Below are 17,247 nucleotides of genomic sequence, written 5' to 3'. Positions count from 1 at the left end.
TCGAACGCACGAGTCACTGAATCGCAAATCTGGCCGAGAATCTACCATTTGTCGAAAGAATAGATGTATAAATAAGCCAGTTTGACTCGTACGTGCATTCTTTCTGCCTGATATCGAAGTGAACGTTGTTTAGAAACAGAATGCTTACCTCCTCGCGGTTTTCATTAGATACTTTTAGTTTTCGTTCAACAGAATTCTTCGATAATGTTCAATTCCTCGATCAGAAAGAAGAAAAAATTCTTTGGACCGTGAAAAGTTACAAAAGATGTTCGTTCGAGAAATAATCTTTCTGGGAGAACGATTGAGCCATCGTCGAGAAACGGTTCCAATGTTTCCTCGAGGATCAAAGATTCTACTTAGACATCGTTAATTATATATCGAAGACTATACGATTTTTCGGCAGTTGGTCGCAAGGTTTTCTTCTTTCTCTTTGTTTTACCGGAGTAAGTAGAAAAGGACAAGGAGTCAGACTCACGAGATTTTACGTTCGTGAGCGATTTCATCGAAGGGATTTGGATAATTTTGTCAGCAACAAGCACCGTCGAACGTTCGTTCTTTGCATTGTCGCGAATTAACATTACTTCTGTCAATTATAAAGAAATGATCGACGTTTTGACGTCATTTGACAGATCTCGTACATGAAGAAACCCAGTCTTGCAATAAATTCGATGCACCTATCTTCTTCAGTTTCACCAGAACTGTCAACAGATTCGCGACAAGGTTTCAGAACATTTCCTTAAAACGCTAACAGTCCTTTTCCATTCTGTGCTTTCAAATGCACGAGCGTACGGTGCAAATTAAACTTTACGTGACTATCAGTCGTTCGTAGCTGTTCGGCTACATTCACAAGGTGCTCGTGGAGTCAAACTCTCAGCTCGTCCATTACCTGTTGCTGATGATTGTGACCCTTCTTCAGCGTCCCGGTGCCAGTCATCGCCATACTTTCCTGTTGAAGTTGATTAGGACTGATGATAAGATTCTGTCCTGGCTTTCCCGGTTTTGTGTTCTTCGGCGGTGGAGGTGGCATCGGTACGTGACAGCTATTGTTCTGCAAATCTGCAAACTCTGGTGGCGGAATATGTTGAATATGGTGTCTTTCGACACTCTTTGTGTCCAGATCTCCGCAAATGTTGTTAGGCATTTGTCCATTCTCCTGACGTTTTTTTGAGCAATTATGTTGGTTGCTCTTATCGCGCTGATAGTATACACCCGCGAAAATTAGAACATTAAGGACCAATAGGCTACAGCCAATCGCTATGGTTACGCTGAGGGCTGTGGAGTAAGCTGCGAACCCATCTTCCGGTTGGATGGTTGAATCTTCGAAGGCTAGCTCGCTTGGTATCGCTGTCGAGACGTTTTGCGTCCTCTCCGCGAGTGTCACCTCCACCGTAGTCATCCGCGTCGTCGTTGGTATCCTCTGGATGAACCTGGGTGGCACCTGTAATAAATAAATGTGTATAAAAAATGCTGTGTACAGCTGGAGGTCGCTTCAAAGTAGAGGAAGGGTCATCTGTTCTTAAAAACTTGCAGAAATTTGTTCAGGGTCAATGTCCAACTAGAAGGAAATAGAGTTGAACGTACCTGTTCAGTGTCAAGCAGATGATGCGATCTAGGAACATCGTCGGAGCCAGGCTTATGGAGGTCAGGCACAAGGTTCAGCCAAAACGACAGTCTGTGCGCCCTGTAGTGGTTCTTCAGCTTCGACTTGATCTCTGGAAGCATGGATGAAGTCTCAGCCGGGTCAACGAAAGCGAAGGAAAGGAGTGCTACTGGTAGGCGCAGACGGAGAAAGAGAACGTCACTTTTTAGAGAAAACGAGCGAGCAACTGCGTACAACCTACTCGCGCGATAACCTCGAAAAGCCGCCTTTTCAGCGGAACCTTTCCACATTAACAGCAGGGTAATTAATTATTGTCGCGTGGTAATCTCATAGAGAAGGCTGCTTCGTTAGTCAGTACGCCTCAAAGCTCCAGCACTCGGCGACGGTCATAGGACGAGAGAGTTAGACATCAACCCCTTAGGCTGACTATGCGCCGGCTTTTCTACTTGCGGCTGCGCTATGGCACTGTTCGAGCCAGACTGCGCCCTACCGAGCGAACTTTCATGCGCCAACGATGTGTTCTGCTCGGCCTGACGATTTTCCATCCCTTTTTGCCTCTCTCGTTTTAGTGGATCGCGTTCGAGAGAGATCAGAGTCAAAGACTAATGCGACACGCGGAAGCCTCTCGTCGACTTTCGTAAAGTCACGATGAAATGTTACAAGTTGATTTTGATCAAAAATAGAGTCCAACAAAGGGACGAATTTTCCATACATCCAATAAAGAGCAACTTGGTGTTTGAAGTTACATTTTTATTTCACGCTCCTTTCATCTTCCGCCGTTTTTTCTTTATTTTTTTTTTTTTTTTTTCTCGAAAACGATGGACAGAAGCAAAGAAACGGTGCAAATCGGAGCCAGTTGAGGGGCGAGTCCATTCTCACAATGGCGTTCTATTTCAAAGTCGCAACGCGATCCGAAGATAGGAACGTTAAACAGTAAAGCGAGTCCTGTCCGTTCCTGACAAACTCTTCTTCCCGTCCCACGATGAAGATGAGAATTATGCAAATAAATTTTCGCTGATCCTCTTAGTTACACGTACGAGATGCGTGGCAGCCCTGCAAGACTACGTTCATTATACACGCTTCACGGAATAATCGGATTAAATAATAGTTTCTCGGTTCTATCTCGAAACGAGACGCAGGGATTTCCTCGAATGCAGGGAACAACATACTCCAAAACGTTTTTTTTTTCCATTCGTTTCAGTTTTCCGAGAATCTCCTTAACGAATAACCTTTACTCCGTCTCTAAGCGATTAATACCTCGTAAATCTCGAGGTTCGTGCTGACGTAGAATTGTGAAAACTGAGGCTAATTGGAAACTCTAGCGAGCTGAGATTACGAGGGGAATTAGAATCCGTGGGAATCGAACACTTTCCGAAACACCGGTTCGTGATACGCGGATTTTCTCGCAATTTCGAACCATCTTGTCGCGATAACTCGGGCCCTTGATGGTTAAACGCGATGGAAAATTCAAACTACCAGATTCGTGGTATTGGAAATCGTGGTTACAGCCATGCATAAATGGTACTGGAACTTAAATGGAACTCTTTCTAATTAAAATAAAAACCCTTCTACTTTTGTTAGAAATACTTTACTACTGACGATCGACTGAAAAGTTTAGGCAAACTCAATTTCAGCCTCACCTATGCTCAGGTACTTCTTGTGCACCGTTTCGTAAGCAATCCAATCGATGTTCTTCAACTTTGTTCTCTCGGGTCTCAACGGTCCAACGTCCGGTGTTCCCTCGTTCGGATTTCTGTCAGCGTATACACAGGATGATCGTTAATTTCTCGTTTGGACAATCGGAATAGCCGGGGCTAGTGCTGCAAAATGACTATTTCACGACTCACCCGGTGCGTGCGAAGTTCGTCAGATAGAGTATCACGCTCTCGGACAGAGTGATCTCTGGCCTTGTGTAGTTCTTGGGCCAATGGGATAAACCACCTACCAAGGGTGCTCCGAAAAAATATGGTAGGTCCTCGCCGTGGATGCAGCCTGGTCTCTGCGAATAAAATATTCGTGAAATTCCCTCCTTTTTCTGTTTAAAATTGGAAGATCGTCGAATAAAGATTTCTGCGAATAAAGATCATTCTCCTGCCATAGTTCGGTATGAATCGACGAAGGAAAATTAAAGATTGCTTTTTTCGGTTTATAGAATAAACAAGTCACGCTCGCAATGCAAGTCTGTCCCAAAGTATTGATGGCATTTTAACGACGTAGGATGTCGACCGTATTTTAAATGGAGAAAGGATTTTCTAGCTATTGAGAGGAGGAAAGAACGGAATGAGCACGCCATTATATGTGCTCGACTATCCCGGTTTCGAGATTACTCTGACCTCTTAGTTGTTCGACTTGACCATGGAGAAAGCAATTGCTGCCCTTTGGAAACCTTTCGTTCCCTCTCTGAACGATCATTCGTTCCAGAGGAAAAGAGACGTCTCCTATTTTCCATCTCTTTGTTTTCCACAAAAATCGATAATTCGCAATCTTCTACTTACCCATCGACTATAGTTCGTTGGAAAATTGTTTTCGACTTTGTTCGCTGCTATTTTATAAGATTCGCGCAATTTTATAATTAGAAGCAGCTTTTTTTACTGGATAAATTTTACCACTTTTTGACACAGAAAGTATCAGCAGACGAGTATTCTGCAAGACGTTACAAAGAGATACGAGATGTAATATGCATTTAATTTTACTCTAAGAGAGAATATGAGGTGGCATGTTGAAAAACACACAGAAACAAGACTATCGTCATAAAGTAGAAACATGGTGCACGCGATAAATCCTTCACTGCTTCCAGACTTAATTCTGCATAGGTCGTTTACCGCATAAATATCCTTTTCTCCTTTGAGACTGCGAGGGAAAATTTACTAACATGTTGAAAATAGGAGCAGCAACGCGCGAGTATATGGAGAAACGTGAAATACGGCGTTTGTTTAAAAAAACTCGCCATCATTTCTGCAAAGTCTAACCGATAAAGCGCTTTTAATGCGGTCAAAGGTGTTAAACGATCTACTCTTACGAGCAACGTCGAATATTCAATTTGCAAACGAAACGGCGGCTGTTTCCTGTATCCCCGGCGATGATTTTCTCTCGATCGAATGGATTTTTGGGTCGAGAAGTTCGAAAGAGAAGAAATAAAGACGATTCGTTTGGTCGAGATCGAAACTTCCAGGTTAGAAAATTCCCTTTGAGCTTGCCGGAGTAATGGAGACCTTCTGCATCTTTTGTAGCGCCTCCGTTTCCTTCCTAATATTTTCCTTATCGATTCGCGGCGTAAGACTTTGTTGCCTTTTGAAAATCATGTAGTTCGTTGCACTTCACTGAATCCGTTGCCTCAGCTTATTTTCAATTTTCTGACGGAACGGCTCTCCGCGTTACGTTCTCGCACAAAAGAGTTGGCAAACACCATCAAACTATGGTAGATACTGTCTTTATAATCTACATTCAATCAAAGATTCTTCCTGAGCGTACCAATGGTTCCAAAGATCGAAACTTTGCCACCGTATTACGGATATCAATCAAGGAGTCTCTGGTCGTAGTAGCTGCTCGACTAACTCTGTAACTTCGCCGTCACTCCCGTGAAACTGTTGGATGAACTTTTGCCCTTACAGTGAAAAGATCTCGAGATCTTTCAGCGAATAGTTTGGCAAACAAGTACGCACACGATTTCGTCGATCTGACAATTCGCAAAGACAGATCGTGTGCCTCTTCTTCGATGCCCTCTATCCTTCTCGCTAGTTTTCTATCCTTTCCACGATCTTTGAATGCGAGTCATTATCAGGTTAGTTACGCGATGATGTTGTTTTTCTCCTTCCAGAAATTCTTCTTCCTCGAAACCTCGTCCTATGTCATTATACAATTTTACATTCCTTTTCTTTCCGTGTTTTTACGGGTCGGCTGCCCCGTTAATTATGCCCCGAAACACCGACTGCCTCTATTTGCTCTGTCGCTTTCATCACCGGCCGCTACTCTGTATTTTTTCGTCCGTTTTAATTACGAATCGCCATTGTTTACCTCCCTCAACGAGTTTTACCGGATTGAATTTTATTCTTTAGCTTTTCTGACCCGCTGCCCTTTCTCTTCATCCACACTCTCCACTTCCGTTTCCATGAATCTCGTATCCTTTCGCACAGTCAGAGAATCTCCTTCGTTCGTCCAGCTCCTTTCTTCGCTTCCCTCGTCCAGATGTAATCGATACGTCCGACTCTCTGCCACGCTGGACACCGCTGCGCTCGACGAGCGCGCTGCCACGAAAACGAACGGCCGGAAGCGTTTGTATTGTCTATTCGAGAACTCGGCCGTAGCTTCCGGGAATAGTTTCTCGCGTCTTCTATGAGAAAAGACTGGAATTTTTATAATGGACATTTTTCCATGCGGCTTATTTCCTTTCCTTTCTTCTCCGCTGCTTCGAGAATGCCAGACTTTCTTCTTTCTACATGCTACGTCGATGGTATTAGTTCTTCTGTAAATTTCCCATGCTCTAGCCCCTAATACGCAGCCTGCATTTCTTGCTAACCCTTTCATTCGCTGTTCTCTGCCTTCTCGTTTTGCATGAGAATACCGCCACCCTTCTTCCCTGGTTGCAATCGACATCGTTACCGAATTTGCAATTTTCTGGCGAATATTCCGACGTGACGACAAAAGCAGAACGTGGAGAATATCGTGACGTTATTTCGAGGAACAAAAAGACGATAACTACAATTTTTCTTGCTTTTATTTGCGATTACCGGTCACAGTTCTCACACGTATTTTTGTATAAACTTCGCTTTAAATACTGGAAATTTGATTTATGGTACGAAGCACAGGGTGAAACGAAGAGAGGCAAACGTTTCTTTCGGTACTGCAATTCATACGATTATATCAGAAGGCGTTAATGCTCTTCTGTATGGTTACTGCATAAACGATTGGACGGTGCACATTCGATGATCTAAATTTAAATTTAAACCCGCGCTGTTGGTTGCCTTTGATGTCCTCCTCCTTATAACGCGACAGTTTTGCACGTTTCGCGTGCTTTTTTCTCGTTCTTCGGCTCTTTTATCTCATAGTAAAAAGTTTGTTCCACTTAACGGTCGGCGATCGTTCGAGTAAAAGCAATTTCCGAAGAATCATCGTCCCCCTGATAAAGCTTTTGCTTTCTGTAATGTTTCGGTGGCTCTTTTTGTCCGCGTATAAAAGGATTTTATTGGGAGTTTTATTCGGCGAAGCTTTAGAAATCTTTATAATCTCAATTTTAACGCTTCTGGTATATTTCTTTTATAGGAAAGATTCGAATTAAAAGTTGATGTCGCCTGAATTTATTTCGGATACCTAATCTGATATTCACCGACATTCTAAAACAACGACGAAATTAACGATGGAAATTCGAATTTTGCCAAAGTGTCAGATCGCGTTTATGCGAGTAAAAGGATCGACATGTGCTACAACTCAATTAAAATTCCGACTAATCTCGAAGGATTTGTTCACCTTTTTCTGATTAACGTACATCTCGCGTTATACCGCTGTTCCTTACGATAATTAACTTTATCGTTCTTGTTACACTACCTGTTTCCTTCCTCATTTTTGAAACATTTTCACCGATGAAAGTTTCACTCTGCAAGGTAACCGAATTCTCGGCAGTGGAAACGCCGTCTCCTTTAAATTCAGAAACTTTCAGCAGTGTTTCTGCGAAGTAAAAATTTGTTTCTTCGGCGGAAGTTAATTTCAGTTTGAGCGCAGGTTAACGAAATTCTTCTAATCTCTATTAATATTCGCGAGTGAAATATTTAATGATGTTTGGTCGGCGAATCTAAAATCAATGGCCGGACGAAGCGCAGCATTGCCTGCCGTTTTCGCAATTTTCGCCGATTACTCGGACGATAACTCGGTGAATCGCGAATTATAAATGCAAATTGTTCGACGTATCAGCGTCGAATTTATTAATTATTCGTTATGGAAATCTATTAACGAGTTCAATTTCAACGTTAATAATCAATTGCCTCTTTTCTTCTTTCTTTTTCTTCTTCTCTCTAGTTTCCAACTTTTTTCGATCGATCGATCGATCTTTGAAAACAATCCTTCAAGGAACTCTTTTGAGATCCAGCATCAACGATCCGGCAAAATGTTTCGAGCGAAAATGATCGACAAATTCTTAAGGACTTTAAATACGTCCACTCAACCGTCTTTGATTTTCATTCCTTTCCTCTACCCCGATTCGTAATTTTCTGCTTCCCTTTTTTAACCTCTTTAGTCTTATAGAATAATTTTTCCATGGAGGCAAAACGTCAAAGTTCTCCTTGATGGCCCAACGTACTCCATCAAAAACAGTTTGAAGCCTTTACGAAACTTAGTAGTTCTTTCCGTTTGATACGATGTTCCAAAGGGCAAATATTATAAAATATGAAATTAACTTGTCCCGGTAACTATATTTCTAGTAATAGGTATCGATAGTCGATCCTTCTCTTCGACATCCTCGTCCTCGTTGCCGCAACGCTGTCGTTAATAAGACCGCGTAGTCTTTGTATCTATTTCGAACGCGGACCTCAGAATTTTTCAGCATGTTTCCCTTCAACTACCGGGCCCCTTTAAGCCGTCTGTATACACGCGTAATTGGCAAACGGAAGTTTAATCTAAATTCCGTTGCCACTCTGTCTTTACACAGTTCCACTTTGACGGTGACGCGTACACAGCCTCACTTTGCAAACTCGACACACGAGTAACAGAAATTTTTCGCAACGGCTGAAGGGAAATCGTTCCCAAGACTTTTAAAAAACCTCGGATCGTCGTAGCTTTCGAAAAGGTTTAGCTTGAATAGAAAAGATAAATTGAAGGTTTCCGAAAGCTATTTTATTTGCAACTTCAATTTCGTAAGATCTTACGAGCTTCTTGATTTTGATTAATCAAACCTTTGCTAATGGAACGTTCCACGAGGATGTATAATATCACGCAAACCGATCGATGAGCGCTTCGTTTTACCAATTCTTGGAATTCTATCCGGGTTTCGAAGCGGGTTCGTTGAATATTAATCCTTTCTAGGTTGTAATTCCCTCGTTCTCTTTCGCATTTATTGGAACAAATCCCGCGATGCCATGGGATCTGTCATTTCGATTATCGTTATAAATAACGGCTACATCCTTCCATTGGATTTCGATTTTCTGCGGCCGATTCTACGCGAAACATCTCTATATTACATTTATATACAGGGACCACGTGTCTGGAAATTTCGTTTAACGGCATCCACTTATTCGTATCGTATATTACAAATTTTTTCTTTCGTCAGTTCGTGCGCAACTGGCTCGTCCGACCAATACGTACTTTTTCTACTTGCGCGCTGCCTCCATTCAGGAGACTCACGTATTTACATATATTTATCAAGCTTTTTCCAACCGTAGCGTATGCGCGTTATATCATAATATTAGACGAAGTAATTTTCCCACCGTTACCCAGCTTTTCCTCCGCTTTTCCGGAAGTCATTCCCTCCATCGTTCCACTCCAGTATTCTTCGAAATTCTGCGACATCGCTTCGAAATTAATTTCATTACCGGGCGTTGTACGGTTTCTCCGCAATTAACGTCGCCCATATCGAACCGCGCCCGTTTCCTTTTTCAATTCCATTTAAATAACGACCACCGCCGCCCCCACCCCTTGTCGTCTCCGTAATTGTTCAGGAAATTATCGGTAACGTTATCGGGCGGCGTTGATGATAACCGAGTATATCCGCGGCGAACCGAAACTACGACCGGAAACACCGAGTTCTAACGTGACACACAACCGATCTCGCGCGTCGCTGCACTCCCGTAATTTTACAATTTCCCTTCGCACGTATCCGCTTCCTGCGCGAAGCGACGCGTCCAAGATATACCGCGTAATGTACACGTGCATGCGGTAATAATATAATCGTACTCGGGAAATTCATCTGCCGCAGTTTCAAACTGTTCTTCGTTCACTTTCCTACAGCCGCAGGCGGTGGAATGGATACAAGTTTCAGAAATCAGATACAGCTAACGCGTCAGGATTTGCAGAACGATCGAATACCACCTCTCTATGTAAGCTTATTAATGTTCTATGATTTTCTAGAACAGAGAGAATAATGTGAGAATATTTTTTTTTTCTGAATAGGAAAATTCTCTAAAGTCTCGATTTCGATGATCTTTCAGGTACAACAAACTATAGGACGTGAACATTTTCGAGGAAATATCAGGATAGTACCATGAGGTTTCGAACTCGAGTCAATTTTCTGGCAAGCACTTTGCTCACTCAGCCACGGTAACCTTTTATCTCGAATGGAGTAGCGGTCACCTTTTTACGAAAACTCGTGAAATTATATTCTTTCTAATAATTCTAATTTCAATAGCCGGGGAAAAAGTAATTGTTATAAAACACGAAATTTTCATTTCGCATACACCGTAGTTATTTCAATTTTTGTACGTCGAAATGAAACATTTTTCGAAATCCAAAGTTTCCCGTAGTTCCAACGCGCAGCGGTAGAACTTCTTCCACCGTTGTTATCGTTTTTTTCTCCACCTGTTATCATCACTTGCTACATTTTTCTTCGAACGTTGTATCAAGCAACGTGGAAGCGTATACGGTGGAAAAACTTTGCCCGTTGGGGTTGTTCGCTTGCTGTATTTATATCGCGTATTCTTTAAGTTTATAGAATAGAAGTGGAACAAAAAATTTAGTTGCGCGGTGTCGAAAATTCTCTGTGCCATCCTTCGGTGCGACGTTTTATCAACGAAATGAAGTAATTAGGCGGAAAATAACCAGGAAACTAGCGAACGACTGCACGAAAAATTTCCTCTGTGTCCCCAGTTTTGTTGGAAATGTACATCTCGTGATATCGTAGACGCGTAAATACAGCTAACTCTACAGGAAGTTACCACGAATTCTCGTTGATTCGCTCTCTCGAAATCCTTTTTTCTCTTTTTCGTTTTCCAAGTGGAATATCGAGCTACCGACTAACGATTATCTTTCCGCGGACAAGAAACAACGAATTACAGCTTCGATAATGGATCCTGGTTCGTTTGATGTAAGGAGAAATTATTTTCGTAATTAGACAAGTTTGAGAAATAACTATCTACATGGTGTAAAAAATGTAAAAGCTTCGAAACGCTGCGAAATGTAGAAATGCCGGGCCAAGTTAATTTTGACGACCTATTTCACTCTATTGAGAAGGAGCGTATTATCTTGGTTTTGTAAAAAGTTCCAAAAAGATATTGTTAATTTTCACGGTGAATTTTGTAACTGAATAATTTTACACGACAAAGGTTTTAACGATGTTGAAATATTTCATACGAATCTCTTCGATGTTATATTTACATTTTCATTGAATCAATTTCGCGTTATTCATTTATTTTCGTTTCTATATTCTGGTTTTTCTTTTATTTCAGACGTTTGCAGTAGAGCGTGTTGATTTGTTCTCGCGTGAAATAAAAAGACTGGGATTTCGTTTGTCTTGCTGTGATTTTACGACGTCCGTCAACGCGAAGAAATATATCAGGAAAGTATTGCCCAATTTAAACAGAAGAATACATTTTACCTCGTTTACAATACGTCCGTCGAGCTTATGTTTACGATAATGAACGAACTCTCCCCGAGAAACACAAAACCACCATTACAAAGGGAAAATTCGTGGCGTTCGCCGTTTCAAAATACGATGCAAAGCCGTGCAAAATTAGCCGGTGCTTCTCAAATTATAAATTAACACGTTTATCAGGTATAATCTCTTGTTTGTTGCTCTTTCGTTAATTCACCGTAGAATATTTTATACTTAAACGCGTGAGACGAGCAGCGCTGAAGAACGTTCGACTTAACGAAAAGGAATTTTCATCGAAAGAACCAGTTTGATCGATCCTCTATAAACACGATTTATCGATCGACGATTCCGTTTGCCACGCGAAACGCAATTTTTCTAGTTTCACGCTTCGTACTCCGGCAATGGAAAGCGCCTTTCATTTTGCGCCACTAAACTACGAAACGTCATGGTGGAAACGGATGCGCGGCCTGAAGAATGGGATTTAAATTTGAATGAACGAGGAGGCACGGTGAATATGCGAAGAAATGGCGTAATGTATCATCGTTAGTAATAAAATATACGAGATGTGGGTTAATGACTGGCTCCCTGATTGCATTATGGATCATTTCGCCCTCCTATCGCGGTTACCGTTACTTCCAAGAACTTTTTAACTCGCTTACACGTTTTGTTAGCAAAGCTGAATCGTTGTAAACGTACCTGAGGATAATCGCCGAACTTTGTCTGATAATCGAACACGTACAGGTAAGAGTTTCGATGGGATTGACTGTGAAGGTCTGCTGTTCTCGTAGCCGGTGCCACGGTGTTGGCATCTCCTAAAGCTTCCAAGGTTTCGTCTCTGCAACACAGAAAGGAAAAAGTACTTTCATAAATGGAAGTTTGCGAAACAAGCAAAATGAAAATTCGAACGGATCGGCTAAGATCACGTGCATTGAGAATGATGCAAGTCGCGTTTTACAAGAGTATTAGAACTTTCCTAGAAATTGGTTGCGAGAAAGGACATAGTTTAATCTTTGCGCTCACTTTATGTTCACTGGATGTTGAACAGGTCGTTCCCAGTCGGTATACTCGTTGATTATCGTCGCCAAGATCTCTGCTTGATGATACGTGTACGTGTTACGTACAAACTCGCGTAGAATTTTTGTTCTTCTGTCAGCCTCGATCCCGTACTGCGCGTCATCCGCCGTTAAAGCGAAATACGCCTCCGATCGGACAACACCGATCATCAGATCGTATCTGGAATGTAAATGGTAAATCAATGTGAAATTGTTTGAGCCGTTTTTTACTGGCGAAGCTTGGGCAAGTGACATTGTTTGCTGTATTAATTACAGAGTTTAATGGCATTTCATTGACAGATCATAATGATGTAAATAGTTTTGCCTCATTATGTCGGGATTATTCATATTTACGTATCATTTCGAACACGAACGATGAAACAAATATTACACGCTGATCAATATATCAAATACATGGATATCTACATCCTGATTCTATTCTGGCTAATTATCGAGGAAAATACTGCGAAAATGTCATGGAGGACGTCCGAATGGCGTATTATTGATCATACTTATTGTACTCGTTTCTATATTTCGTTTTATTTTTCTTTTCACATTTCGCATACTTTCCCGACGAAAAAAAAAAGATCGATGACGTTCTGTTCTTTAAACTAATCGAAGGCGTCGATCTCATTAACTGTAATTGACAAGGCAAGTATATTCCTCGTACTACGGTAGAAGGAAAATTGTTTGAAATTTAATACGTTCGTAGGAACAGAGTGCGCGTGTGTATATGTACATGGCGTAGAAATGGAACGCGCCTTTGTTGACGCTCCATCGTCTTCTTCATTAAACGTAACATAATTACACACACGGTTCAGCTGTTCCATTCCTCCTGATTCTTCGTCCAATGTTCACCCGATGAAAGAAGGTAATAGAAATAGATAGACAGATGGAAAGCGAAAGAGTCTCTCTATTCGAGACAAATTAACTCGGCGCTCTCAGCGAACCGGGACATTCAGCGATACTCACAGGAACGTCGGCGGGAAGAAACGCGGCTCGTTTCAACGATTTCCATTCCCTTTAACGTTATCGTTACGCGTCTGATAGCGCGAAACCTCCGCAGGATCATTTATTTATCGCGGGGCTAAAGGCGTTGCAGCGAAAGGCTACTGCTTCGATCGAGAATGGATCGAGAATGGAACACGAGTGAAAGCACGAAACGCACGAACGTTCGAAAGAATCGCGACGACAAAGGGGAACAAAGACCGATCGCGACAAAGGACGAAACGTAGAGAACTAGTTGACGAGGGTAATTCAACGATTTCGGAATTGTTCTGTGTCTAACAGTTCTCTGCTCGCATATTATTTTAGGACACTCGAAGATTCTCTTTTTCAAGTCTAAATGAAAATTAATTCTGATCGCTACAGTACCCATTTTACCTCAATACGACCGCAAAACGTTAATACACCGTGCTTGAATATGCTCGTCGAGCTCTTTTGCTGTCCCTCTAATTGTTTCATGTTAATGATCTTTTCCTTGGAAATTAAAAACAACTACCTTTTCGTTTCTACCAGCCAATGCTCATAAAATTATGCCCCAGTCGACATTTAGCCGTTTCGTTATTCGTTGTCGGAAGTCTTTGTGCGACTCCGTTCTCTTCTCGTTGAACGCGACGGGTAAAAACATTTTTCCACGACGATACACCGCTCTATAAATACTCGAATCGTTGCTCGCCGTGTTGGCTGGCTAAACGTCGCAATCGTTAAATTACTCCAACAAACGGAATTGCGTTTCGGACAGGAGACTCGTCAGGAAACGATGGGACAAAGGGGACGTACCTTGTCGTCCAGCCGCAACAACGAAAACTTCTAAAAGGAAACTCGAGTAATTAAAAGTGCCGCGCGTACACGTGTTCGCCGCAGGTGTAAAACGATTAAAAGCAAAACGGTGGTTCATGAGTGGGAGCAATCGTAGTGGAAAATGAATACGAACGATTTGAGCGGAAATTAAGAAACCGAGTTTTAAACAAATGGACGACGGTCAAGCACAAAAGGGTAAAGGAATGATAAAGTGAAAAGGAGGCTCGAGTTGTCGTCTTTCGATTCAAACTAATAACAAGTTTCTGCTAGGACGAATGACGATGCAATTAACGAAATCAAAAACACGGTGTCGTTGGAGTTGTAATATCTCGGGGAAGAATGGAATAAAGAACAGGCTAGTGACGGCAAAACAGGGAAGGTAGAAGGTTCGAGGTGGAGGTAAAAGGAAGAGTACGGTGTCGGCGAGAGAGTGATCAAGGGAAAGAGGGAAAATAAAAAGCGGCAAAAGATTTGACAAGACAGTGAAACGTCGCAAGATAAAACGAGCGGGACGGAAAAAGGGAAGGAGGAAAGTGAAGCACGTGCGAGCAAGAACGGGGAATACAGGGGAGGGAAAATAGGAGAGTGGAGAAAGACGAGTCGTACTTGTTGGCCACATTTCACGTGCCGAATAAGAGAGACTCGCCGCTTTTTCCTGTGGATCTTCCCGGTTAGTTAGCATGCTCCGTTTAGCCACGTAACGAGACCGCTGTTTTGTTCCAATCCTACCTGCAACATGTTATATACCATGGACGTATCCACGATTATGCGGGATAAGTTGAAATTCACGATGAAACCAAACAGGCGTACGCTCCATGAATTTTGGGGTAGATCGAGAAATCGTAGTGAAATGCCAGGAGAAGATTTTCGCGTGTTTACCGGACAATTGCAAACGAAATTCACCGTAAAATTATGAAACACCTTATCATTTCTAGAATATTTATCATTCCCGAGTTTTCTTGTTCTTCACGCGTAATATTCAGGCGTTTGCAACGGAAAATTGGATAAAATACTAGGATATTCGAATATACAGGACGACATGGAGGAAAACGCGAGGGAAAATGGGAGGAAATGAAGAAGGACCGAGGCCGGAAGTACCTCGAGAGTTTCGATACGACGTCCTTCCGCATCAAGATGTTGTTCAACGTATTGATCGTGTCCACTTGCAGAGTGAAATCCTGATCGTCAGGATCGCCTGGATCGATCACCACGCCGTCTATGCTGGGTCCGAAAGCAGGCGCGAATTCCAACCCTTTTACGGGGACCGAAACCAGCGCGTTCAGCGGCACCTCTCTCAGGCATTTGAGCAATGCCTGGGGATCACCTGCGGCCTGAACAAACAAGCAAATTTTTAATAAGAAAAGTACCTATACTCGTGCGATGAGTACGAGAAATCTCGTTTATAGATGCTACACGCGCGGTAACAGAGACAAGTCGTAAAGAATAGGTAGGTTCGCGGGTAAATATGTAACTAATGAAAGAAAGCAAAAACAAAAGAAGAAAAAGGAAGAGATAATTACGTTAGACAATGGGTAGCATTGTCACAAAGATCAGATCGATATTGCGGTACCTCGAGAAGAGGTGAATCGGCGATTGGTAAACGCGAGTTGCACAGAGCGGAACGCAATGACGATGCACCGATTCGCTTTAATTCGGTCGCACGCAAATGAATTGCTTTAGTGACCGGCCCTGTAATCGCCTTTGGAAATCCTGCTCTCGACAGACGTAGGCTAGCCACAATCGAACGTCGACCGAGCTGCTGTGTCGAGGAAATTTGGGGGGATGAACAAATTGCACCCCCTGCAGGTTCGTCGATCTTGCGCGAGAGCATCGATTCGTTGGTTTAACGAATTTAATCGACGCCTTAATATGTTGGAGTGCTGGTCGGAAGCGTCGACTTCGCGGAGGAGTTTCCAATTTTCGAACGAACGGAGCACGAGGGTGGACGGCAGGAGGAGATGGAAGGTTTGACAATTTCGCCGGGGAATTTTTGGGGGTTGAAGCACATCGCGGCCTGGTTTCTCGCTCCGTGATTGGTTTCCTCTCGCCTGCAGCCCTAGCACAGATTCTCGCGCAGCTAAACCGTAAAATTAGACCGATAGGTTCTACCTCTTTCTCGTGTACGTTCGATCTCGGCCAACCGACGTAAAAGATCGAACAGGATTTCATCAGATTTAGCGTTATAATTTTCCAAGTAAATTTTCGCCAAGGATAAATTTTTGATCGACGTTTCGATCTTCGGAATTGATACGTTTCTATGTAAAGTGGCGAAGCCACTTATCTTCGATTCCACGATAACGTTCAATCTCATTCGAGATATTCGTGGCTTCATCCGCGAAGCGTCTCTCGCATTAAAAATCGCGAGAATCGATCCGAATTCGAGTGCACAACGAAACGCCGATGATCGCCGCTCGCTATATTTCTAATCGAACTGTAGCCCGCAGGCTCTCCAAATCCGATACGAAATTAATTTCGTCATTTTTCGCCCGCAACAAATTCAATCAATTCTGACTGGACCGCGGCTATCGGCTCGCATAACATAATCCCGTATCGTTTTCCATTTCGTTCGGGCTGTCCCTCTTTTTTTTTTTTCTTTTTTTTTTGTTTTTATTTTTACCACTCGACGGGAACAACGGGAAATAGCGGCTGTAGAGGAAGAGGAGTTGGTTCGGGAAACAATTGGGACGCTCTTACCCCGATTTCGCGTTTAATCGTTATTTTCAATCGGCTGCAAATCGAGGATCTGTTTAGCCTATCTAGAACGTGTTTCGCCGGGGAATAGAGAAGTGGCTACGAGTAGCCGTGGCGCATTTGGTATTGCCTCTCGACGTTCTACGATGAAATCGAGATTCTTTCTCCTACCATGTATATTCCTCTACAGCTGCAGTTCTATTCGTTGCAATTGTTGCAGAGGGTAGCAAAGATCAGCGTTTGATTATTCTATTCGCAAACTTGGAATCGTGGCAGCGGATAGAATACGGTCTGAGTGGAAAGGGATGGTGCATAGCCAGACACTTTGTGCATTGGATATGACGGTATTTGCGATATGTATTTATATTCATAGGGAACTTTTTAAACGCTCCGATTAAACCATTACGGCATTCCGTTTGACAGAATCACCAGGGATAAACGGTTCGTATACGATGGAGGTTTAGCGAAATAAAGCAATAGTTCAGTCCAATCACTAAAATTTCAGTCTCGTTCAATCTCAATGGATGAATTTCAAATAAACGGAGTTTCGTTGGATCATTTGACAAGCTAACAAATCGATGCCCAGTTTC

At 42.5% G+C, this 17,247-nt stretch overlaps 1 protein-coding gene across 1 annotated transcript in view; it reads right to left on the bottom strand.

The window, feature by feature from the left end:
- Positions 1-17,247, bottom strand: part of LOC117204750 (neuroligin-4, X-linked-like) — a 222,932-nt gene that overhangs the window by 892 nt on the left and 204,793 nt on the right. Inside the window, exons 5-11 of the mRNA XM_033442473.1 lie at positions 15,065-15,297; positions 12,132-12,344; positions 11,808-11,946; positions 3,448-3,599; positions 3,241-3,353; positions 1,582-1,712; positions 887-1,438 (exon numbers count right to left, since the gene is read on the bottom strand). Coding sequence (XP_033298364.1) covers positions 887-1,438; positions 1,582-1,712; positions 3,241-3,353; positions 3,448-3,599; positions 11,808-11,946; positions 12,132-12,344; positions 15,065-15,297 — 1,533 coding nt within the window. The remainder of the gene's footprint in view (positions 1-886; positions 1,439-1,581; positions 1,713-3,240; positions 3,354-3,447; positions 3,600-11,807; positions 11,947-12,131; positions 12,345-15,064; positions 15,298-17,247) is intronic.

The sequence above is a fragment of the Bombus bifarius genome, unplaced genomic scaffold (genome assembly GCF_011952205.1).
Source record: "Bombus bifarius isolate JDL3187 unplaced genomic scaffold, Bbif_JDL3187 scf7180000007979, whole genome shotgun sequence".
Lineage (NCBI taxonomy): Eukaryota > Metazoa > Arthropoda > Insecta > Hymenoptera > Apidae > Bombus > Bombus bifarius.
Note: the sequence above shows the minus strand (reverse complement) of the source record. Positions and strands in the feature narration are given on the sequence as shown.